Source organism: Cricetulus griseus, chromosome 3, assembly GCF_003668045.3.
Source record: "Cricetulus griseus strain 17A/GY chromosome 3, alternate assembly CriGri-PICRH-1.0, whole genome shotgun sequence".
Classification (NCBI taxonomy): Eukaryota; Metazoa; Chordata; class Mammalia; order Rodentia; family Cricetidae; genus Cricetulus; species Cricetulus griseus.
The window spans coordinates 183,359,775-183,385,120 of record NC_048596.1 but is presented as its reverse complement, the minus strand read 5'-3'; the positions used below and the strand labels follow the sequence as shown (position 1 = coordinate 183,385,120).

The window sequence follows — 25,346 nt, the reverse complement described above, 5'->3', positions numbered from 1 at the left end:
TTGCAGTGCAGCATGTATTCAGATGGGGCAGCAGCAGGGTTACAAGCTGCTGCACAATGCTGTTGAACTGCTATGAAGCCACTTTGTAGTCCTTAGATGCCATGTCACACATGCTGTGGAGTTGTCCCTTCTCCCAAGGGTCACTTTATATAGGGACCAAACAGTCCCTACTCCCTGTCTTCTGAGTGAGTACTAGGCAAGTTTAGAGATGTGTGGAAGTTTCCATTTCATCTTTAACTTTTTTTTTTCAAATTTATTATGTATACAGTATTCTGTCTGCATGTATGCTTGCAGAAGAGGGCATCAGATCTCATTACAGATGGTTGTGAGCCACCATGTGGTTGCTGGGGATTGAACTCAGGACCTCTGGAAGAGCAGCCTGTGCTCCTAACTGCTGAGCTATCTCTCCAGCCCTTCATCTTTAATTAATTGAAGTGTGAAAAGTGCAGAGTTAGAGCCTATTGGCTGTGTGTGGCATTTGATACTCCTGCCCTCTTAACCAGCCAACACAGGACGCCACAGAGAAGTGAGACCCAGTGCTGTGCCTGGTACTGTAGCTAGTTGTGACCTCCCTCCAGTCCTGATGGGAGTCACTATTTCTTGCCCACCCTTAGTATGCTTCGCTTTCTGTTGAAATGTAGAATTTTCTATGGATGCTGCTTGTTACATAAGTGATGTTAAGATTATGCTGGCAGTGGGACTTGACAGGGAGTGTGTCCTTATGGAATGAGGTAGTCCCAGGTTCCCCTGCCTTAAAAACTGTCCTGGAGTGCCAGGCAGTGGTGGCCCATGCCTTTAATCCCAGCACTAGGGAGGCAGAGGCAGGTGGAGTTTGAGGCCAGCCTGATCTGCAGAGTGAGTTCTAGGACAGCCACGACTACACAGAGAAACCTTGTCTAAGGAAAAGAATACCCTAGAGCAACCAGGCCTCCCAGGTAGTGAGATGCTTGCTGTCTGCTTATTACCTGTAACACTTGGAGTCAGTGGAGTGAATTCTAGGAAATTCTTAGTTTAAAGGTACCAATACAGTGAGTTTATTTGTTTTTGTTTCCTGGAACTTGCTAGGTAGATGAGACTGGCTTTGAACTTGGACATCTGCCTGCTGTTGTGCCCTCTTCCTCCTCCCCCAGCATGACTACTTTTTAGTATTTCAGGAGTATACCCACTGAAGAAAATGATACCACTTCCCTGTTGTTTTTTAAAGACTACATTAGATACTTTACTGTTGCTGTAAAACACCATGACCAAGGCAGCAACTTACAGAAGAGTTTATTTGTGCTTAAGGTGCTAGAGGGATAAAGAACCATCATTGTGAGGTGATGGTGGCACACACCTTTAATCCCAGCATTGGGGAGTGGGAGCACAGGAGGTAAAGGCAGGAGGCTCTCTGCTGTGAGTGAGTTGAGTTCCAGAATAGCCAGGGTTACACAGGAGCTGATGCAGAGGCTGTGGAGGAGAGCTGGTTGCTGGCTTTTCTCTTTTTTCCCCCTCTGCCTATTTTCTTATAGGACCTAGGACCAACAGTCCACCGGTGGCCCCACTCACAATGGACTGGACCCTCCATCAATCACTAAGAAATGTCCTAAGGCTGAACTGCAGCCTGATTTTATAGACATTTTCTCAATTGAGGTTCCCTCATCTCAGATGAGTATAGCTTGTATCAAGTTAACATGAAACTAGCCAGTACTTCATGTATTAAAACTTTTAGGTAGTTAGGCATTGTGACAAATATCTTTAATGTCAGCACTCAGTGGCAGGCAGATCTTGGAGTTCAAGACTAGTCTGGGGGCTGGAGAGAGCAGTGGTTAAGAGCACTGGCTGCTCTCCTGGAGGTCCTAGGAGTCAGGAATTGAATCCACATGGAGGCTCACAACCTGTATCCTATGGAATCCAGTGCCCTCTTCTGGTGTGCAGATGTACCTGCAGACACAACCCGTATACATAAAATAAACATAGGAGATCCCTGCACCTGACCCTACTCCCAAAAAGTGAGAAAAATGCTTTTGTATGCATGTATATGCTGAGCTTTGCTCTAGGGCACAAATTCTGTTGGCCAGAGTCTGTTGACCCGGTCGGTGCTTAATAGAAAGTAAGTGGCACCCAGCCATCTGATATAAGAGAAACCTCAGCTCAGCCAGCTTTTGTCAGTATGCATACTGGCTATAAATTAACTTGCCACATATTTAATCTACAAGAAGGAAAACTGAGAAAACAGCACAAAGAATGGATGGAAAGCTCTCTTCTGATAAGTACTTTTCTAGAACCCATTAACTGGATCTGGCAAGCCACTTTCTTGAGGTGAAAAGCAAAATCTGTCTGTGATCCAAGATGGGAGGCACAGCAACTGTATTGCTAAACATATATGATGGCTCTGAAACCGGTCCTAACTGTGGTTTGTGGGGTTAATGATTAGCCAGAAGCTGTCTAACCTTTCCACAGGGCTGTGAGCAGCGCACCTGCAGAAGAATCCACAGAAAGCAGCATGTTCACTTTGTTCCTTGTGGCTGGGTTGGTGGTTCCGAGCCTAGTGACTTCTGCTAGGAGCCAGGAGCCAGATCCCCTAATTGGCTCTGAGGACCAGCCACTCTTCCGTGGAGCTGATCAGCATGACTTTGCCATCGTGATCCATCCAGGAGACACAGAATGTTTCTGGCAATTTGCTGACAAGATGGGTTACTTCTACTTCAGCTATGAGGTGTGTGGAGGCCTCTGGCCATAGCTTTTATAAAGTGAGTGAGGTTTTTTTATGAAGCCAAGGTCTGGTTATCTATAATGCTGTGGTTGCCACTTGTGAATCAAATGGACCTTCAGTTAGAGGGCAACTCTGGATGAGAGTTAGATGAATAGCCAGCATATGGGTGGGTCTAGAACTGGAAGCTACAGCAGTGTGCTCAAATCCCAGGGACAAAGTCATACTTCTGAGAGAGAGACAGCCTTCACTAGTCCTCTGATTTGAGGTGACAGGAGAGCCAATACCTTCTAAAATAGTTATGTATGCAGCACAGAGTTGGATGAAAAGGGCAATTAATAGATTTCAAATGAAACCACTTCAGTCAATGGGGTGGGGGCACTGTTGGTACTTCCTACCTCTGTTAATCCTAGCATACTGGAGAATAACCAGCTGAAAGTATGTCTATGCAACCAGACAGTTCTTTTTTTTTTTTAAAGATGTTATTTATTTTGTATAGTCTTCAGCCTGCATGCCAGCAGAGGGCACCAGATGTCATTTAAGGTGGTTGTGAGCCACCATGTAGTTGCTGGGAATTGGACTCAGAACCTCTAGAAGAAACAGTCAGTGCTCTTAATCACTGAGCCATCTCTCCAGCCCACTTTTTTCTTTTTTAAGATTTATTTATTTTATGTGTGAGTGCTCTATCTGCACTTACAACTTTATGCAAGAAGAAGGCATCAGATCCCACTATAGATGGCGGTGAGCCACCATGTGGTCGCTAGGAATTGAACTCAGGACCTTTGGAAGAGCAGCCAGTGTTCTTAAACTCTGTATTTCTTTTAGGAGGGTACCTATCCCTTGGACAAATATACTAAAAGGGGCTTATGCCACCCAAGGATTCTGAGGTTAATATTAAAGTTAGAGGTACTTTTTTTTTTTTTTTTAAGTTGTAGAGGCTCTCAGGGGAGACGGGGTCTCATGTAGCCCAGGATACAGTCAAGTAGGTGGCCTCACACTTTCGCTACACCCAAGGATGACCCTGAACTGATAATCCTCCCACCTCCACCTTACAAGTGCTAGGACTACAGGTGTACACCAGCATGTCCTAGTTTATGGGGTACTGGGGATCATGCCCAGGACTTTGTGCACACAGGCAAGTGCTCTATTAACTGAGCTGTAGCCCAGTTCTCTGCTTTTAATCTAAGAAACCTGTTAGCTTTTTCTTTTTACTTTTTTGAGATAGGATCTCAATACATGGGCCTTGCTGGGTAAGAATGTGCAAGATTCGTGCATTTCCCAAAGTGTGCTGTCGTACCCAGCCATAATTTACTTGTTTTTGTTTTTCGAGACAGGGTTTCTCTGTGTAGCTTTGGAGCCTGTCCTGGAACTTGCTCTCTAGACCAGTCTGGCCTCGAACTCACAGAGATCTACCTGCCTCTGCCTCCTGAGTGCTGGAATTAAAAATGTCACTACTGCCGGGCAAGCAGTATTACTCTTATTCCACTGAAATTAACTTTTGTTTTTGTTGTTTTGTTTTTCAAGACAGGGTTTCTCTGTGTAGTCCTGGCTTTGCTGATGCCATGGGGTGTCAAGTTTTACCATGTTGCTGGTGTCTGAATGATGTAGGGACTTTTTTTTTTTTCTTTTCTTTTGAATGGTGATGGAAGGTTCAGCTCACTTTTGGAATGTCACATGATGGACACATTGCTGCCACCATACATACTCCACAGGGTTTCCTTATTGACACGTCCCAGGATGTTCGGGGCCAGATTAACTTCGCTACACAAGAGACAGGTCTGTATTCATGCCCAAGACTATGATAATGATCATAAGTTTCTATGAAATTGAGAAATAAGGGTGGCCCACACCTTTGATAACAACACTTAAGAGGCAGAGGCAGGAGGCAATCTCTGTGAGTTCGAGGCAAGCCTGATGTATAAGGAGAGTTTCAATATAGCCAGGGCTGGTACACAAAGAAACTCTGTCCCAAAAAGCAAAATAAAACAAAAATAATAATAAAATAAAATAAAAATCAGAACACTTTGTAGGGAATTATCCCAGTTAGGACATTTTTGTCCATAATGTGTCAGTTTCTCCTAGTTTTTTTAAAGATTTTATTTATTTATTATGTATACAACATTCTATCTCCATGTATATCTGCACACCAGAAGAGGGCACCAGATCTCATAACAGATGGTTGTGAGCCACCATGTGGTTGCTGGGAATTGAACTCAGGACCTCAGGAAGAGCAATCAGTGCTCTTAACCTCTGAGCCATCTCTCCAGCCCCTCTCCTAGGTTTTTGTTTGTTTGTTTGGTTGGTTGGTTTTTCAAGACAGAGTTGCTCTGTATAGCTCTGGTGGCTATCCTGGAACTTGCTTTGTAGACCAGGCTAATCTTAAACTCATAGATTCACCTGTCTCTGCCTCTCCAGTGCAGAGATTAAAGATATGCACCACCACTGCCCAGTAATTTTTCCTAGTTTCAAGTTCAAGGTGTCACCCTCCAGTTTTGTTGTCTACAAAGAATAAGCAAATACACCATGCTTTCAACTTCAACACATACCCAGGGGTGGCACACAGAGGTCTGTAATCCCAGCACTCAGGAGACAGAGGCAGGCAGATCTCTGAAATCGAGGCCAGCCTGGTTGTCTGAGTTCCACTGCTGTGACAAACATTCACGACCAAGGCAACTCGTAAAAGAAAGCTTTTAATTGGGGGCTTACTTACAGTTTCAGAGGGTTATGTCTGTGACCATCATGGTGGGGAGCAAGGCATCGGACAGGCAGGCATAGTGCTGGAGCAGTAGCTGAGTGGTTATATCTGACCCACAACCATGAGGCAGAGAGGTAGAGACTAGACCTGGTATTGCTTTTGAAACCTTACAGCCCCACCCACAATGACATACCTCCTCCAGCAAGGCTACACCTTCTAATCCTTCCCCAAATAGTTATCCCAACTAGGGACCAAGCATTTAAATATATGAGCCTATGGGGCCATTCTCATTCAAACTATCACAGTGATCTTCATGACTACATAGTGAGACCCCCATCTCAAAACAAAACAAAAAAAACAATTAGTGTTGGAAGAGGAAAGCATTTTTGTATCTAGTATAGGAGTTATCATTTAGCAAAATGTAATTATGAGTAGTATTTAGCAAGTTACTGTTAAGAACAGTGCCCTTTTTGTCAAAAATGGTCCTATTACTTCCTAAACAGGTGCTACAGTAGTAATTTTGAAACCAGGGAACAAACTATAAGCATTTCAGATGCTGAGGTATAAGAATTTTGGGTTCGCTGGGCGGGGTGGCGCACACCTTTAATCCCAGCACTTGGGAGGCAGAGGCAGGCAGATCTCTGTGAGTTTGAGACCAGCCTGGTCTACAAGAGCTAGTTCCAGGACAGCCTCCAAAGCCACAGAGGGAAACCCTGTCCCCGGAAAAAAAAAAAAAAAAAATTTGGGTTCAAGACCAGGCTGATCTACATAGTGAGACCTTGCCTCAAATGAAAAAATAAAACAAGCTGGGCAGTGGTGGCACACATCTTTAATCCTAGCACCTGGGAGGCAGAGGTAGATGGATCTCTGTGAGTTTGAGGTCAGTCTGGTCTACAGAGTAAGTTCCAGAGAGCCATAGCTACACAGAGAAACACTGTCTCAAACCCCTCCAAAAAAACAAAACAACAAAAAAACTGGTGAACAGCTATGTCTAGGGGAACCTTAAGACAGGGTGGGATGCTGGGTGGTGGTGCACACCTTTAATCCCAGCACTCGGGAGCAGAGGCAGACACATCTATGTGAGTTTGAGACCAGACTGGTCTACAGATCGAGTTCCAGGATAGGCACCAAAACTACACAAAGAAACCCTGTCTCGAGAAAAACAAACACACACACCCCACAAAAAAACAAAAGACAGGGTGGGACACCTAAAACACAGTAATGAGATCTAGGAATTCCCACAGGTTTTTATCAGCTTTGTCTAAAAAATGAGCAGAATCGCTTCAGTTCTGTACAAGTGTATCTCAACTTTGGAGTCTTCTATGAGGGGCCTGAAATGGATCACAAAGAGAATCAAAGGAAACAGCTGAATGATACTCTGGATGCCATTGAGGTAATGGGATTAGAATGCCTGGGGGTATAGCCTGAATGACTCATGATAAAAACAAAACAGGCAAGAGGAGCTGAACCTGTAAGTTCAGTATTATGTAGCATGGAGCTCCATTGTTTGGTGTCGAGGCCTGGGCAAACAATGGCTAACAGATCCATCTATTCCATGCCTCTTTTCATATATATTCACAAGATTGTGCAGCTACCCCTAGTGCCTAGAGCAGAACAATCTTGTGTCCCTGAAAGAAACTACACACATCCTGCCCCCATTCCCTCTAGAATCTCCCAATGCCAGAATCACTGTTGTACTGTTCTATGGTTTTCTGTTTGAAATTTAATGTAAGCAGAATCATACATACGGCTTTGTGGTAGCTTCTCTTACAAAGCATGGCTTCTGTTTGAGACAAGGTCTTACTCTGCATCCTTGGCTGGCCTTGGACTCACAGAAATCCACCTGTCTCTTTAGTGCTGAGATTAATGGCATGTGTCACCATGCCCAGCTTGATTATTTACTTGATTATTTCAAGACACTATCTTATGTAACAGCTCTGGCTGTCCCAGAATTTGCTCTGTAGACCAGGCTGGCCTCAAACTCAGAGATATCTTCCTGCCTCCACCTCCTAAGTGCTGGAATTAAGGGTGTGCACCAACTGCCTCTCTTTGATTACTTTTTTTTTTTTCTTTCTTTCTTTTAAAAAAAAAAGGGGGGGGGGCTGGAGAGACGGCTCAGAGGTTAAGAGCACTGACTGCTCTTCCAGAGGTCCTGAGTTCAATTCCCAGCAACCACATGGTGGCTCACAACTTTCTGTGAGATATACATGGAACCATGTATACATGGAAGCATTCTGTATACATACAGAATGTTGTATACATAATAAATAAAATCTTAAAAAAAAAAGCAGGGTTTCATAGAAACAGGCAGATCTCTGAGTTTGAGCCAACTTAGTCTACAGAGTAAGTTGCAAAATGGCTGTAGCTATGTAGATAGACTGTCTCAAAAAACAAACAAAATTAGCCGGGTGGGTGGTAGCACATGCCTTTAATCCTAGCACTCAGGAGGCAGAGGCAGGCGGATCTCTGTGAGTTCAAGACCACCCTGGTCTACAGAGCAAGTTCCAGGACAGCCTCCAAAGCCACAGAGAAACCCTGTCTCAAAAAAAAAAAAAAATTAAACATCTCTTCATATGCTTATTGACCATTTTGTATATCATTGAGAAAATGTCTACTGAGATCCTTTGCTGGGGGCTGGAGATGTACCTCAGTACTAGCTAGCCCTTGCCAGGTATGTACCAACATCAGCACCACAAGCAGAAAAAAGTTGTATGTGGGGAAGTCATCATTTTCTTAAAAGCTCCTTGTTAGTTTCCTTTGGATTCTGGGTAAAAGCCTCTGACTAGACAGATGTCTTCTCCCATCACTGTTTCCTTGGCACACAAAAGCTTTTGTTCTATAAACCTAAATCTTACTGGAACAGAGCCATGTTCATTTGCCAGTTACACATCATTTATGACTGCTTTTGTGCTATAATGGCAAAATTTGGTACTTACAAGAGACATCTTCAAAGATATTTCTTTGTAAGCCTGACAAAAGTCTGTAGGGAGAAGGCATCAATTAGGAGGGTAATGACACACCGAACACACATCTCAATCTACTGTTGTAGAACTATTTCTGACACTGATATTGGCTTATACCTGTAACTCAACAGGGTAGATCAGGAATTTAAAGTTATCCTTGGCTACAGTGTAAGGCCAGCCTGGGCTATCTGAAAAGTAGTTCAGTAAGAGTGTTTACCTCAAACGTACAAGGCTAAGTGTTAGGGGGCTGAGAATTTTGTGGATACTATGCAATCCTTCCGACTACTGAGGTACATCCCAACCTCCCACCCATATCTCCCAACTTGGAAAACTAGCCAAGCAAATCTTTTTAAATACAGCCTAAGTACCATTTTTTTGTTTGTTTTTTTGAGACAGGGTTTCTCTGTGTAACAGCACTGGCTGTCCTGGAACTCACAGAGGTCTACCTGTCTCTGCCTCCCGAGTGCTCAGATTAAAGGCACAGGCCACCACTTCCCGACTCAACATACCCTTTATTATCGACTGCTATAGCAGTGTTGGATGTCAGAATCTTGAATAACGTTGACTTAGTTAACTTACCTTGTGCAGAGAGGCCCAGACAGCAGCCAGAGCCGCTTTCCTTCTTCCCACAGGACAGCACACGAAAGGTTCAGAACAATGTTTTTCACATGTGGCGCTACTACAACTTTGCCAGGATGAGGAAAGTGGCTGATTTTTTCCTTCTTCAGTCCAACTACACCTATGTGAACTGGTGGTCTGCAGCTCAGAGCCTTGCTATTGTTCTTTCTGGGGTCCTTCAGCTGTATTTCTTAAAACGTCTTTTCACCGTCTCTACTGACACAAGGCCAAGATGCTAATATATAGCTTTAATAAACCAGTTTTTTTTTTGGAGGGGGGAGTCAAATCAATTTGTGTTCATCAGTAAATGGAAATGGCAATAATAAAAATTGAGTTCTGATGCTGATTATCCTAAAATATGTATTAAGTGCTAAAACTAAAATGCAATTTTTGCAGAGAGGGTTTCAATATGTAGCCTTGGCTATCCTAGAACCTGCTGTATAGACCCAGCTATCCTCAGAGATTTGTCTCTGCCTCTTCACTGCTGTACACATACTACCATCCCCAGCCAGAAATACCATTCTGTACAGCTGTCCCTTAACCTTCACGGATTCCACTTAGAAGTTAATAGAAAACCCTGGAAGGGGGTTCTGAAGAAGTAGCTCAGTTGACAGAGTATCTGCTTTGCATGCAGATACTAGCATTCCAGAGGTGGAAGCATTAAAATCAGCTTCAGCTAGTTCAAGGCCCTATCTCAAAATAAGTTAGAAAGCTCTGGAAGAAGAGTTGAAAACAATGGAACAAAGTCTAAATCTGCTGGGTAGTGGTGGTGCACGCTTTTGATCCCAGCTCTCTGGAGGCAGAGTCAGGCAGATCTCTAAGTTCGAGTTCCAGGACAGCCTCCAAAGCCACAGAGAAACCCTGTCTCGAAACAACCAAAAAAAATAAAAACCTTTTAAATCCATTGTGTAGGACTGTGAAGTTCAGCATTCTCTCCTTCTACTTTGTCCCAGAGATTGAATCTTTTTTTTTAAGGGTTTTTTTTTTAAATATTTTATTTATTATGTATACAACATTCTGCTTCCATATAGATCTGCACACCAGAAGAGGGCACCAGATCTCATAATGGATGGTTGTGAGCCATCATGTGGTTGCTGGGAATTGATCTCAGGACCTCTGGAAGAGCAGCCAGTGCTCTTAACCACTGAGCCATCTCTCCAGCCCCAAGGGATTGAATCTTAACATTGGGCTTGGTAGCACATGCCCTTATCCACTCTACTGGCTTACCCACTGGCCTATCCTGCCTGCCCTATAGTGCCTTTCTGTGGTTGGAAATATTTTAAAGGATGTTACCTTTGGAAATGAGGTGTAGTGACATAGAGCTATAATATCAATTGAGAAGCTTAGACAGCCTGACTACATAGTTGTTTCAGACCAGTGTAAACATAAAAAAGATGATGGGTGGTGCTGGTGCACGCCTTTGACCTAGCACTCAGGAGGCAGAGGCATGGGGATTTCTGTGAGTTTACAGAGAAAGTTCCAGGACAGCCAGGGCTGTTTTACAGAGAAACCCTGTCTCCAGAAACAAAACAAAAAAATAAACAACAACAAAAAAAAATGTTTTGAGCCCAATGTGGCAGTTTACCCATTTATTTCTAGCACTTTAGAGGAAAATGATCTGAGTTCAAAGCCAGCCTGGTCAAGTTCCCAGCCTGTCTTGGAAACATAGTAAAACCCTGTTTCAATTAATAATAATGTAACAAAAATATTTCAACATGGGCAGGGAAGATAGCTCAGCAGTTAAGAGCCTTCTCTTTCAGAGGACAAGGATTTGGTTTCCAACACCTACACAGAGGTGACTTACAACTGCCTTTAACTCCAGCCCCAGGGAATCCAACCCCCTCTTCTGGCCTCTGAGTACACTGGTATCCAAATGGAATATACAAATGGATTTCTCTACATAGCCCCAACTGTCATGGAACTCACTATATAGACTGCTGGCCTTGAGCTCACAGAGATCTACCTGCCTGTCTCCTGAGTGCTGAGATTAAGGGTGTGTGCCACCATGTCTGGCACAGTTTTTAAAAATGGGGGTTGGAGAGACAGTTTGATGGCTTAAGAGCACAGACTACTCTTGACACAGTTCCAAACACCCCCACATCAACTCACATACATCTGTAACTCTAGTTCCAGGGATTCTAAGACTCTTCAGGCCTCCATGTCACGGTGCACAGGCATACATACATACATACATACACGCAGACAAAACATTCACACACAAAAAAATACATCTAAAACACTTTTAAAAATATATTTCAATATTTATTCCACACCTATTTGCCAGATCTATAGATCTATGCTAGATGCTTTATAATCATTATTTTTAATTCTGAATACCAGCAAGTTGATGATTAAAGAATATTTTCCAGTTTTGTGCGTTTTGCATTTGTTTTTCTTTTGGCTGGCCAGGAACTCCCTATGTGGACAAGGCTGGCCTTGAATTCATCTGCCTCTGCCTCCCCACTGCTGGAATTAAAAGTGTACCACCACACTTCCAGTTTCATGCTTCATGCTTTGGTTTATTTTGTTTTGTTTTTCCCTTTTAACAAAGGAAGAAAATAAAGCCTATCTGGTATTGACATAACTTGTCCAATACCAGACAACTGGCAGGCAGCAGAATTGAGGCTTGAGTACAGGTTCTTCCACACCATACACCACTTACCACAAAGAAAAATAGCTGAGTTCCATCTATTACTTTTACTCAATTCCATTTGTAAAATTCATAGGCATAGCCTACTATCCTTATATGGCTGTTTCTACCTTTAATGGTATTAAAAAACAATACCATTAGTCTGCTATGTTATTACTAGCCTGGAAAAGTGTTATCACAGATAACAGTAAAACTGCTCCTGTCCTCAGTGCAGTAACTTAGAGCTCGTTATCAGAACAAGTCTGCTGATTCAAACAAAGAGATACAGATAGAGAATAGAAACACTATTTACTCACACGAACACTTGACAGGTTTTGGTTTGTTTGTTTTAGATTTTTGAGACAGGGGTCTCACTATGTAGCACAGGCTAGCCTTGAACTTGCCCAAGTAGCCCCCTATACTTGTGATCCACCTGCTTTTGCCTCTAGATGGCCTGAAATTCTATTTTTGAGCCATTTCTGTTGAGTAAGAATCCAAGTTGCATATATCAGTGTTATCCAAATTTGACACGATGATGTCTGCACACATAGGAAACAAAGCTAAGTCCTCTCAATCAGCAAAGTTTGGGATGCCCATACTAAGTTAATGTCTCTTCATGCCGTACATATTCTCCAATGTCTGCTTGATGAAACACCACAATTGCCATGGGGTCCACTTTTCTGCAGTCTTGAGTAGACTTTGCTGCCACCCCAAAACCCTAGAATTGAAAGAACAACACTAATTTACTCACTAAAAAAAAACAAACAAAAACCTATGTTAAAACAGTTATATGTCTGAGAAATTTTCCCAGATGCACAGACGGAAACAACATCCTTTTCAGAAGGTACTGGTATTTGTGATGGCTACCATCTCTACTCACCAAAGGAACGTCTGCCATGGAGTAAACCACTACTCCCTGGTACTGAGAAGTATTTTCAGTGATTCGACCCAGACCAGATTTCAACACATGATTTCCATACAAGAAGGACTGTTCTGCTCCAGGCTTTATCCACACTTTATACTGAAAGAGAGTTAAAAACCAAGAAATAGAAATGCTAGTTATGCCGGGTGTTGGAGGTGCACACCTTTAATCCCAGCACTCTGGAGGCAGAGGCAGGTGGATTGTGAGTTCGAAGCCAGCCTGGTCTACAGAGCGAGTGCCAGGATAGGCTCCAAAGATACAGGGAAACCCTGTCTCGAAAAAACAAACAGAAAGGAAGGAAGGCAGGCAGGCAGGTAAGTTATATCCCTGTAGGGAGATTGGCTGCTGTTTCTGTAGGGAAACAGACAAGCAGACATGTTCCCTTTAAACAGTTTGGACCCTGTTCTTTTAATCTTTTGCCATGGAGTTCCTTCCTCAACTTGACATCTTAACACTATGAGCAACTTACATAGAGGACAACAGTTTTGGGGTTCTGTTTATGTTTTTTTTTTTTTGGACCCCAGGATCACTCTCATCACAGCCACTTATATCTACTTTCTGATCACCAGCTGACACTGTGGAGGCCTGTTTTCCTACAGTCAACTAGGCCATGCAGCTACATGGCATTCTCAGGCCCATACCCGTTCCTAAGCATGTCCAAGCAGCAATACCTACAAACATCTCGAACTGACGCTGTCAGTTCGGAAATGAATCTGAAGTCTGACCTAGCCGTCATCCTTGACTTCATCCCCGATGGCAAAATGGGAGACCAGACCCACATACCTTAGCGTAGGGTGCAAGGTAATCGAGAGCTGTAACGTGCAGCCGGAACTTGTGGGTCTTGGTAAACTTCCCAAAACACGTCCCCAGTGACACTAGCTTATCCCCGGAGATGTTGGCGGCCAGCTTCAGGATCATCTCACTACAAGGACGAGGGAGGAAGGTGCCTGGTGACGGCCACTGAAGGACGCGGGCCTCCAGCCCGGTACCCGGTGCGCAGCAAGCCCCACCTCACCTCACCTCACATAATACACTCGGTCGTTGTGCAGCCGGAAACAGTAGGTGCCGTCGGGCCTGTCCACCAGGAGCTGCAGATTCTCCCCGATGCTGAGGGCAAAGAGAAGACTGGAGGCTACGCCGGAACCGTCCCGCCCCAGCGCCGCGTGCGTCCCCGCTCCCCGCACCCCCGTCCCTCGTCCGCCTCTCAGGTTCCTACTATTTCGCAATCTTCTCAAACATCACTCGGGTCTCCTCTTCAGTCAAGGGCCTCATCTTCCCGCTAGCTTGATTCCCGGGATCCTCGTGCCCGGAGAGACGGAAACGGAAGTCACCTTACCCCCCGCTTCCTGGCAACACCAAAGCGTGCCTATCTAGCCCAATGCCACGTGTTCTTTGTGATAGTGCCACCTAGCTTGGAGGACCTCCGGGGACCGGAAAGCTGGCTAGGTGAGAAACCAGAGAGAGAGGAAGTGTTTCCCCAGCGTTTCCGGTTCCAGGCGCGAAAGCAGCGCCCCCGCGGGTGTGGAGAGGAAGTGACGGTGTTGCTGGGAAGATGGCTGCTGCTGTGACTCTCCAGTCCTCCCCTACTGCTTCGGCCACGGCGACAGCCACAGCAGCCGCGCTGGGGGAGGTAGAAGATGAAGGACTTTTGGCGTCGCTGTTCCGCGACCGCTTTCCCGAGGCCCAGTGGCGTGAGCGACCTGACGTAGGCCGCTACCTCCGGGAGCTGAGCGGCTCGGGGCTAGACCGGCTGCGACGAGAGCCCGAGCGCTTGGCGGAGGAGCGGGCCCAGCTGCTGCAGCAGACGCGCGACCTGGCCTTCGCCAACTACAAGACGTTCATTCGCGGTGCCGAGTGCACCGAGCGCATCCACCGTCTCTTTGGAGACGTGGAGACGTCCCTCGGTCACCTACTCGACCGCTTGCCCGGCTTCCAGCAGAGCTGCAGGTGCGGCTGGCCTAATGCTGAGAGGCCCATTATCTCAAACTGACAGGATGCCAGGAGGCTAGACATAGCTGACCCATGCATAGAGCTCTCTCCTGATGGCCTTAGTAATGCCCTTAAATTTCACCGCAGCCATCTAGGTAGGTACCATCATTGGTATTTTACAGACGAGGAAGTCGAAGTGAAGTGACTTGTCCAAGAACACAGCTAGTAAGTTTCCAAGTCAGAATTGACAGCCAGGAGTCCACCACTCTCTCCTCATAGGCCGCTTTATTAAATAATAATAAAAGTCCAGCCAATGTTGTTAACACAAGCTGTGGTTCCAGCACTTGTAGTGCAAACTCATCATCCAAGTCTGCATGTTGAGTTCAGGCCAGCCTGAGCTACAGGAGACATTGTACATTATATCAAAACAAACAAAAACCTATGTAAAAGTTGATTGGGGCTGACATAGTTAACATTACATACATGTCAACTTAATATATATGCACCTTTATAGTTAGGGATATTCAGCAGCTTGGGCTGGAGGCTATTGCGTTGAAATTTCCATGAGGCTGACTGACATGGCCATCATAGGTGGTCAAAAGCATTTTCTTTTTGAGCTTATTTCCTTCCTAGGTCCTCCATCTAATACCCTTAGTTCTGATATACAGCTCTATGTCATTTAATTTCATTTTTCTTTAGAGCTTTTGGATATTTAAAATAGCTTTTGTACCCTCTGTGCCTGAAAAGCGATTCAGGACTTCATTCAAGCCAGTTTCTGGAATTACTGTAGAGAAGTGGAGAAAGTTGAAGAGGAAGAACATCACATTAAGACCTGAGGGAATCTTAGGGCAAGAGTGTGGCTTGTAGGCTAGTTAGTGCTCTATTAGGGAAATATCAGTAGCTATTAAAATATGTGTATGTGTGTTTTGCCTGCATCTGTCTCTGAGCATCATATGTGCCCAGGGATGCCAAAAGGGTGTCAGATCTGCTAGGTCTGGAGTAGATATGAGCCACTTGATATAGGTACTAGGATCTGAACCTGAGTCCCCCGAAAGAGAGGTGATTGCTGAGCCATCTCTCCAGCCCCAATAATAGCTAGTAAGGAATTTGTTTATTTTTTTAAAGATTTTATTTATTATGTATACAACATTCTGCTTCCATGTATATCTGCACACCAGAAGAGGGCACCAGATCCCATAACGGATGGTTATGAGCCACCATGTGGTTGCTGGTACTTGAACTCAGGACCTCTGGAAGGGCAGTCAGTGCTCTTAACCTCTGAGACATCTCTCCAGCCCTTGTTTACTCTTTTTATCCATTTACTTGTAGCAGGTCCTGTGTACTTCATAAATGTCTTTTGTTTCTGCAAGACAGGATTTCTCTTGTGTAGCCTTGGCTGTCCTGAAACTCCCTCAGTAGATCAGGCTGGCCTCAAACTCAGATATCTGCTTGCCTCGGCCTCCTGAGTGCCCAGATTCAAGATGTAGGACATCACTGTCACCCAGCCTAATACATGTCATCTTATCTGTCTCTAACTTTCATGCCTTTGTGAAACGGGCCTTCTTACTTTTAACCAATAGACAGGTCCAGAGAGGCAAAGTACCTTGCTATAACTTATTCCTTTTTCATGAGACCTTGAGCAGTTCAGTCCCAAATGTGACAATCCTCGCAGCCAATCCAGATCTACAAGGCATTTTAAAAATTACATCGAGAGATGGGTGCCACCATTTGCATGTGGAAGTCAGAAGACAGCTGTAGGAGTGGGTTCTCTCCTTCCATTATGTGGATCTAGGGATCAAACTCAGGTCAGCAGGCTTGTTGGCAGGTACCAGACACCTTTACCCACTTGAAATGTTTCTTAAACCTTGAGTTAAAAGTTTTTCAAGGGTCTGGAAAATTAGCTCAGTGGTTAAGAACACTGACTGCTCTTCCAGCGGACCTGGGGTTCAACTCCCAGCACCCATATCACTGCTCAAAACTGTCTAACTCCAGTTCCAGGGGATCTGACACCCTCACACCAATGCACATAATAATGTTAAATTAAGTTTTTTTTTGTTTTTTTTTTAGGCATTGGTGGTACATACCATAGAGAGTTACAGGACAGCCAGGGCTATGCACCGAAACCTGTCTCAAAAAACAAACAAAAAAGCTTCTTCAAGTATAATAGGAATTACAGGTTTGATGTGAGGATTTTGAGAGAGGTTCTTAACTATGTGTCTCTGGCTGGTCTGGAACTCATATCAGCCTCAGCCTCTGGGAGGTTGGGCTTAGGGTGTATACCACCACACTCAGCACTGAGTGACGATTTTAAATGAACCAGGTAAACTATAGAGCCCAGTGTGATAAGTGCTTGGTAACTGCCTACTGTGCAAAACAATGAGGAAATATATTTTCCTAATTGGTTGTAGGAACTTTGTGAAGGAAGCCGAGGAGATCAGCTCTAACCGCCGGATGAACACCCTGACTCTAAACCGGCACACAGAAATCCTAGAGATTTTAGAGATTCCCCAGCTTATGGACACCTGTGTCCGAAACAGCTATTATGAAGAGGCCCTGGAGCTTGCAGCCTATGTGCGACGACTGGAAAGGAAATACTCCTCCATCCCTGTCATCCAGGTAGCCAACTTGCTCAGAGGGCCCTGAAGCTGATCTTGTAATTATTGGTTCTGTGATTGTGACTAAGCTTTTAAGTAGAAGCCTTTGCATATTTCATATCAATTTCTGCTAGCCAGGTAAGCTGAACAGAAGGGCTCACTTATTCAATGATCTTTTTTATTGTTTTTTGTTTTGTTTTGTTTTTGAGGCAGGGTTTCTTTCTTTTTCTTTCTTTTTTTTTTTTTTTTTTGGTTTTTCGAGACAGGGTCTCTATGCTAGTGAACGTCTGATAATTGACAGATATTGATTAAATAGAAGAAATAAGCCAGAGAAAGCCAGGCAGGCATGATGGGGTAGACCTGTAAAACCAGCACCTGAAAGATGGAGACAAAAGGATCAATCAGGAGTTCAAGGCTATCCTTATTGACTTAGTGAGTTTGAGTCCAGCTTGCTGAGATTCTGTTCCAAAAAGACAAAAATAAAATTAACTGGAGACAAGCTGGACGTTGGTAGTGCACCCTTTTAGTCCCAGCACTCAGAAGGCAGATGCAGGCGCATCTCTGTGAGTTCCAGATTAGCCTGGTCTACAAGAGCTAGTTCCAGGACAGCCTCCAAAGCCACAGCGAAACCCTGTCTGGAAAAACAAAACAATTAATCGTGGACTAGTGTAGAGGGCTGGGAAGGGTTGTTACAGTGTTGCTTTGCTAGCATGATTAGGATGAAAAAGGACCAGTACTTGAAAATCTAGGGAGAGAGCAAAATAGGAAGTAGGAGAGGCAATAAAGGGTGAGGTGGAAAGAAATTGGAGTGTTTCAGGACTTTCAGCTTCTGTTACTGGACTATAATAAGAAAAGCTAGGGCATTAGGAAGCCAATGAAATTGGAGAATCCGGCAGGGCCTCATGATGAATAGTTGGTAGTTTGCTGTTTGTGATGGAAAATCCTAGGAGAATTTTGAGAAAGAGAGTTAGTTATGCAATTAGATCTCTGTAAACCTGCAGGTGTAAGCTTTAGAAATTTGCTTTATGTCAGGAAAGCCATAAGAATGTTGGCCTCCAGCCGGGCGTTGGTCCTTTAATCCCAGCACTCGGGAGGCAGAGGCAGGCGGATCTCTGTGAGTTCGAGGCTAGCCTGGTCTCCAGAGAGAGTGCCAGGATAGGCTCCAAAGCTACACAAAGAAACCCTGTTTGGAAAAACCCAAAAAAAAAAAAAAAAAAAAAAAAAAAAAAAGAATGTTGGCCTCCAGTGTCCAGGGTTAGTAGGATGGTTCCAAAATATTTTTCCCTGTGTGTTGTGATTTTGTGTCTGTATTGCCAGGGCATTGTGAATGAAGTTCGTCAGTCCATGCAACTGATGCTCAGCCAGCTGATCCAGCAACTGAGGACCAGTATCCAGCTCCCAGCCTGCCTGCGTGTCATTGGCTATCTTCGGCGCATGGATGTCTTCACTGAGGCTGAGCTGAGAGTGAAGTTTCTTCAGGCCCGGGATGCTTGGCTTCGCTCCATCCTGACTGCCATCCCTAATGATGATCCTTATTTCCATATCACAAAAACCATTGAGGCCTGCCGGGTCCACCTCTTTGATATCATCACCCAGTACCGTGCCATCTTCTCAGATGAAGACCCCTTGCTCCCACCTGCCATGGGAGAGTACACTGTGAATGAGGGTGCCATCTTTCATGGCTGGGTGCTGCAGAAAATCTCACAGTTCCTGCAGGTGCTAGAGACTGACCTTTACAGGGGTGTAGGTGGTCGTTTGGACTCTCTGCTGGGCCAGTGCATGTACTTTGGGCTGTCCTTTAGCCGGGTAGGGGCTGATTTCCGAGGCCAGTTGGCTCCTGTTTTCCAGAGGGTGGCAATCAACACTTTCCAGAAAGCTGTTGAGGAAGCAGTGGAGAAATTCCAGGATGAAATGACTTCCTACACCCTCATCTCAGCTGCAGCCATCCTGGGCAGCAGTAACATGTCTACTGCAGTGCCAGCCACACAGCCAGGGACATTGCAGCCACCAATGGTGCTCTTAGACTTCCCACCCCTAGCCTGCTTCCTCAACAACATTTTGGTTGCTTTTAATGATTTGCGTCTCTGCTGTCCTGTGGCCCTAGCGCAGGATGTGACTCAGGCCTTGGAGGATGCCCTTGCTAAGGTGGGTAACTTTCTGCTACCTTGGTCTGCCTTTGTTAACATCCAGCCAGGCTTTTGTATTAAACCAGACCATATAACTTTGGTGCCTGCTCCCTACGAGAGGTTTAGTGTGTTCTTAAGGGTTTTTCTGGTAGAGAAGCTCTGATGATGGATCACCCTTTGTGGGGATGATCCTAGAAGAAGCTATGAAGTAGAGTACCTGTGTCAATCATTCAGCATGCACAGTCTGTTGCTTGATACCAGATTCCCAAGAACTCAGTAGCTTTAAACAGTACATATGTTATCCAGTGTCTGTGAGCCACGAATCCAGGTACACAGTCTCTATTGGAGTTAGAGTTCTGGGCTCAGTTAGAGGTGCCATCCCCAGCCATTGCAGAAGTTAGAGAGCTGAGGTCCTCAGCTCCTAGAGGCCACCTACCATAGACAGCTCACAACCTGCCTGTTTCTTCCTCGAGGCTGGAAGGAGAGCGTCTCCTTGTTTTTCATGATGCCCCATTACTGGAACTGGAAACCATACCAGAACATAACAGGTTGGGTCATAAATCCACTAGTGTGAAGTGATACAATAGTGACTATTGGCCACAGTGCTGAATGTGAACAAGATAACAATGAAATGTACTGTTTGCAATGAATAACTTTTTTGTTATGTTTTTTGTTTTTCAAGATAGGGTTTCTCTGTGTAGTTAGTCCTGGTTGTCCTGGAACGCCATTTGTAGAGCAGGCTGGCCTCGAACTCACAGAGATCCCTCTGCCTCTGCCTCCTGAGTGCTAGGACTAAGGCATGTGCCCTCACCACCGGCTATAAATGAACTTTCTTTGTGCTGCACTTTTGTGCTATTCCACATAGTCAGCAGCAGTAGACTTCCTCTGTGGTTGATTGTTGTCACTCTTGTCTTGTAGGTAACCAAAACAATCCTCGCATTCCATCGTGCTGAAGAGGCTGCGTTCAGCAGTGGGGAGCAGGAAATCTTTGTCCAGTTCTGCACTGCCTTCCTGGAAGACCTTGTTCCCTATTTGAACCGCTGTCTTCAAGTCCTTTTCCCACCAGCTCAGATAGCCCAGACTCTCGGTAAGACAAAGGAAAGATTTTTTTAATTTTGTACCTTTTTTTTGTGTTACAGGATCTATCTTCCTCTACATCTCCAGTGCTGGGATTAAGGCATGAACCATGACACCTAGCTCTTTTCTTTTATGATTTTATTATTAGTATTAGTTTTTGGGTTTTATGATTTTATTATTGTTGTTGTGGTGGTTTTTAGCTTTTTGTTTTGTTTTTCGAGACAGGGTTTCTCTGTGTAGCTTTGGAGCCTATCCTGGCACTCACTCTGGAGACCAGGCTGGCCTCAAACTCACAGAGATCCGCCTGCCTCTGCCTCCCGAGTGCTGGGACTAAAGATGTGTGCCACCAACGCCCGGGGTTTTTGGCTTTTTAAGACAGAGTTTCATTATATAGCCCTGGCTGTCCTGAACCTCCTCAGTATACCAGGCTGGCTTTGAACTCAAGAGATTCTACGAATGGCTGGGATTAAAGGTGCATGCTACTACCACCTGGTCTATTTTTATTATTTTTAATTATGTATTCATGTAAAGTCTGTGTGTGGGTATGTGTATGTTAATATATTTTTAATTTTAAGTCTCATGTAGCTGGCCTTGATTTGGATATGTAGTTGAAGCCATGCTGGAGCTTCTGGTCATCCTACTTCTGCCTTCCAGGGGTGGGTTACAGGCATGTGCCACCACCTGTTTTAAGAGTAAGAGGTTGTAGCTGGGCGTTGGTGGCACATGCCTTTAATCCCAGCATGCAGGAGGCAGAGGCAGGTGGGTCTCTATGAGTTCAAGACCAGCCTGGTCTACAAGAGCTAGTTCCAGGACAGTCTCCAAAAACCACAGAGAAACCCTGTCTCGAAAAACCAAAAAAAAAAAAAAAAAAGAGTAAGAGGTTGTAGAGTCGGGCTGTGGTAGCTACACCTTTAAGCCCAGTATTGGAGAGGGATCTGACTTCGAGGCCAGCCTGGTTCAAAGAGTGAGTTTCCAGAACAGCCAGGCTACACAGAGAAACCATGTCTTGAAAACAAAAATCCCTCACTGGACTTGGTGGCACAGGCCTTTAATCCCAACACTTGGAAAACAGGAGGCAGGTGGATCTCTGAATTGGAGGCCTGCCTTGTGTAGATAGTGAATTCCAGGATAGCCAGTGCTATGTAGAGAGACCCTGTCTCAAAAAATAAAAATAAAACCAGTAAAAAACTACTTTTTTCTTCAGTTATGGATCCCTTATGGAGTTGGGTGAGAGGAGGCACAGCTCCCCTCAGGCAGTGGGTCAGTGATGACCTGACTAAGAGTAGCTGTTCTCCACCTTGGCTTAGCACTTTCTTTCTCTTGTGTCTATCCCAGGATTCTAGTGTCTCCTGGCTCCAGCTCCACCCACCCTAACTGTTGGGCTCCAGTATAACAGTCTTTCCATATTACAGATATGCTCTTGCTGAATTGGAATATGTAATTGTGTCACTTCTTTATTCTGAGGGGAGAGGGGGAACGACCCGGTCTCTGCATTGAATTTAATGACTTTTTTCCATTTCATTTTTCCTACCACGTGGGTCAGGCATCTCCCCCACCCAGCTCTCGAAGCACGGAAACCTTGGGCATGTGAACATCAGTGCCATCCAGGAGCCTCTCGCCTTTATCCTGCCTAAGAGAGAGACAGTCTTCTGTCTAGATGACCAGGAGCTAGTACCGGACCTCGCGGCCCCAGAATTAGAGCTTTCTGTGGAGCATCCCAGCCTGGAGCCAGATACTTCAGCAGCCCCTGAGAGCGGGTCAGAGAGGGAAGAAGCAGGGGAACAGCTGCCTGGGGAGCCAGTGGAGGGAGAGCCACTGCAGCCCCCGAGTGAGGAGCCCTAGTTGTTCCCTCACCCAGGCTGGCGAGCAGCACTGAAGGCACAGTCCTGCCCGCGGCATCTGGAGAGGGAAGATCGTCGCGTGTGTGGGGCCTGAGACTGCTTTGCCTAGGATATCGCGGGGCACTGTGGTTCGTGGGAGCTTTAATAAAGTAGCTCGACTATCGCCACCTGGCTGCTGTCCCTGATGACGAATGCTCGAAGTCGCGCGGGAACTACGCTTCCCAGCGACCTTGGCGCTAGCGGGAGGCCTGGCGGCGGCGGATTCGGCGCCATGGGGCTGGTGGGGGCGCTGCTGGTAGCCACGCGGGTCCCGCTGAGCCTGGCGCGGGGCTGCAGCTCGTCGGCCGGCCTAGAGGGCCCCGCGCGCACGCGCTCCTACTGGCGGTACCTGAGGCGCCTTGTACGGGGCGCGCCACAGCCGCCATACACGCGCGTGTGTCAGGTCGGGGACCCGGTGCTGCGCACCGTGGCGGCCCCCGTGGAACCCGCACAGCTGGCGGGGCCGGAGCTGCAGCGGCTGGTGGGGCGGCTGGTGCAGGTGATGCGGCGGCGCGGCTGCGTGGGCCTGAGTGCGCCGCAGCTGGGGGTGCCGCTGCAAGTGCTGGCGCTCGAGTTCCCCGACGCGCTCTTCCGGACCTTCTCACCGCGCCTGCGCGAGCTGCGTCAGATGGAGCCCTTTCCGCTTCACGTGCTGGTGAACCCCAGCCTGAGGGTGCTGGACAGCCGCTTGGTCACCTTCCCCGAGGGCTGCGAGAGCGTCGCCGGTTTCCTGGCGTGTGTGCCTCGCTTCCAGGCCGTGCAGATCTCAGGTGCAGGGGACGGGGGCGGCGGGGTGGCCATGCTCTTCCTATTCGGAGACTGCAAACACAGCAGGACACGGTAACTCAGGAAACTCAGGGCTGACAGACAGCACTCCTGAAGAGCAAGGCAAAACCCGCTTACATGGGGTGCCAAGCAGGGTGCCAACCAGGGAGACTATTTAGATTGGGGTCTGTGTCTCTCCTCTCTCATAGGTATATATATATATATATATAGATTCTCATATATGTGTGTCTGTATTACACGTTCCTAGTTTAATCACTCATAGTGGACTTGTGTAAGAAAGTGGGACCCAACTTTATCCAGACTAGGGCAACAAATCATTCCATGCCTATCGTCCACATTGTTTTGTAGACTGTGGTTATTTGCTACTGTCCCAAGCTTAATTATCTTTGGTAAACAGCACCTGAGAAGAGCTTTGAGGAGGGAAGTGCCTCAACAAGAGAATTTCTTATCCTTGCCCTATAGTAGAGCTGGGAATTGGCTGAATAAAAAAAGTTGGCACTGGGCTGGAGAGATGGCTCAGCGCTTAAGAGTACCGACTGTTCTTCCAGAGGTCCTGAGTTCAATTCCCAGCAACCACATGGTGGCTCACAACCACTTTGAATGAGATCTGGTGCCCTCTGCTGGCATGCGGGCAGAAGACTGTATACATAGTAAAATCTTAAGAAAAAAGTTGGCACTAAACAAAGTTGAGGCATCCTTTCTAGGATCGATAAGAGCTATCGTTCACATTCACTTTCTGGCGTTGCCTCTGTAGATAGGATGTAAATAGGCATGGCCAGGGCAGAAATCAGAAGTAGGGACAGGAGGAGGTTAAGCATATTCAGCAAAGCCCCACCTCAGCCAGCCTGTAACTTCCTTTGCAGGACTGAACCCAAGAGGAGAGCCAGTGGTGTGGTCAGCAAGTGGGTGGACAGCCCGAATCATCCAGCATGAAATGGATCATTTGCAGGGCTGCTTGTTCATTGACAAAATGGACAGTGGGACATTTACCAATCTCCACTGGATGGAGGTAAATGACTGAAGCTCTGTTGCTTGACTGAGGGTCTGGAAAACTGGCATGCAGACACTCCATGTTAAGATGGGCACATCTTTTTGTGCTTCAACTTGGAATTGTTCTGACCATAAACAGTGGACTGCTGGTATGTGCCGAAATGAGATAAAGGAAGATGATGGGACTTGCTTGTCCTGAATCAGATTTAGACAGAGCTCTGTTACAGCATGAATAGAAATACTGACGAGGGAGTGGGTATTTCCGGGCAGTCTTACATGGAAAGACGTGGGCAGGTAAACATTCTCAGTACAGGTGACTCACGAGGCACATATATTCTACCCTCACAGCCATGCTTGATAATAATACAGTCCAAATATCCGAAAGTTGTTTTAACATACAAGTAAAATCTGGCTGTGGTGGGCACACCTTTAATTCCAGCACTCTGGGGGCAGAGGCAGTCTGATATCTGAGGCCACCCAGAGGTACGTTACATAGTGAGACTGTCTTAAAAAGAAAAAAAAAAAGTTAGCTCCAGTCATGAAGAGATGTCTTGACAGGCTAAAGAGTACTTGCTTTTCAGACAGTGATGGTGCACTTCTTTAGTCCCAGCACTTGAGAAGCAAAGGCAGGTGAATCTCTTGAGTTCGAGGCCAGCCTGGTCTCCAGAATGAGTTCTAAAGATGACCAGGGCTACACAGAGAAACCCTGTCTTGAAAAAAATACAACAACAAAGTACTTGCTTTTGCAAAAGGCTGCAGTTCTGAGCACCCACATCAGACTAACTCACTATGCATGTATCTCCAGCTCCAGGGAGTTAAGTGCCGCCTCCTGTCCACCACAGGCGTGTCTCACACACACACACACTCTAAAAACCAACCAAAGCTTCACTCAGCCACTTTCAATCAGAGCAAAGAAGCAGTGAAAGGCCATCATAATCTTGGCTACAGAATCATTTTCTGGCCCTTTCAGATTTTCAAGTTACATATATGCTCCCACTTACAGCTGGGAGCATATAAAACTCATGGGAACAATAGTACTTAATGTGGAGGGACCTAGGTTTGATTCCTAGCATCAGGAAGTAAAATACAGAAGAATACTGGTTTTTGGAATTTAGAGTGTTTCCTTCAGTGTGTGTACATGCCTGTACTATGATCTCTATCACACAGCATCTCCAGGGCTGCTTTATCTGGGAAGCTTCTAAACTGGGCAGCATCTGTTCAGTAGTAGTTATGAGGTTGCCTCATGGGAACAGAGATCCAACATCACAACTCACTCCTATCTCAGCACTTGGGAGCTGGAAGCTGGAGGATTAGGAGTTTAAGGTCATTCTCCTCTACATAGTGAGTCCAGAGTCTGCTTAAGTTACTTGAAATGCTGTCTCAAAACAAAAAAGAGCAAAACTACAGCCACACTTCTGAGCTTAAGGCATGGAGGCCTTGTCACTAGA

At 45.8% G+C, this 25,346-nt stretch overlaps 3 protein-coding genes across 6 annotated transcripts; 2 read left to right on the top strand and 1 right to left on the bottom strand.

Moving 5' to 3' along the window:
• Positions 1 to 125: 125 nt before the first annotated feature.
• Tmed6 (transmembrane p24 trafficking protein 6) lies at positions 126 to 9,322 on the top strand. Its single transcript, XM_027405942.2, has 4 exons — positions 126 to 2,695; positions 4,339 to 4,465; positions 6,629 to 6,777; positions 8,980 to 9,322. The coding sequence occupies exons 1-4, from the start codon at positions 2,483 to 2,485 to the stop codon at positions 9,202 to 9,204; spliced, it is 714 nt and encodes a 237-aa protein (XP_027261743.1). The 5' UTR covers positions 126 to 2,482; the 3' UTR covers positions 9,205 to 9,322.
• A 1,883-nt stretch (positions 9,323 to 11,205) lies between these two features.
• On the bottom strand, positions 11,206 to 13,882 carry Nip7 (nucleolar pre-rRNA processing protein NIP7). Its single transcript, XM_027405938.2, has 5 exons — positions 13,733 to 13,882; positions 13,537 to 13,623; positions 13,300 to 13,438; positions 12,475 to 12,615; positions 11,206 to 12,312 (listed from the first exon to the last, which is right to left on the bottom strand). The coding sequence occupies exons 1-5, from the start codon at positions 13,786 to 13,788 to the stop codon at positions 12,193 to 12,195; spliced, it is 543 nt and encodes a 180-aa protein (XP_027261739.1). The 5' UTR covers positions 13,789 to 13,882; the 3' UTR covers positions 11,206 to 12,192.
• Positions 13,883 to 14,028: 146 nt separating this feature from the next.
• On the top strand, positions 14,029 to 24,998 carry Cog8 (component of oligomeric golgi complex 8). Of its 4 annotated transcripts, none has more exons than XM_035442657.1 (6): positions 14,029 to 14,463; positions 16,854 to 17,061; positions 18,357 to 19,184; positions 20,084 to 20,252; positions 21,786 to 21,962; positions 23,772 to 24,998. In XM_035442657.1, the coding sequence occupies exons 1-6, from the start codon at positions 14,069 to 14,071 to the stop codon at positions 23,927 to 23,929; spliced, it is 1,935 nt and encodes a 644-aa protein (XP_035298548.1). In that variant the 5' UTR covers positions 14,029 to 14,068; the 3' UTR covers positions 23,930 to 24,998. The 4 variants fall into 4 exon arrangements, with proteins under 4 accessions (XP_035298548.1, XP_035298546.1, XP_027261736.1 ...); XM_035442655.1 differs by lacking the exon at positions 23,772 to 24,998 and having other exon boundaries at positions 14,030 to 14,463; positions 18,357 to 18,755; positions 18,888 to 19,184; positions 21,786 to 22,250; XM_027405935.2 differs by lacking the exon at positions 23,772 to 24,998 and having other exon boundaries at positions 14,030 to 14,463; positions 21,786 to 22,250.
• The last annotated feature ends 348 nt before the right edge of the window (positions 24,999 to 25,346 follow it).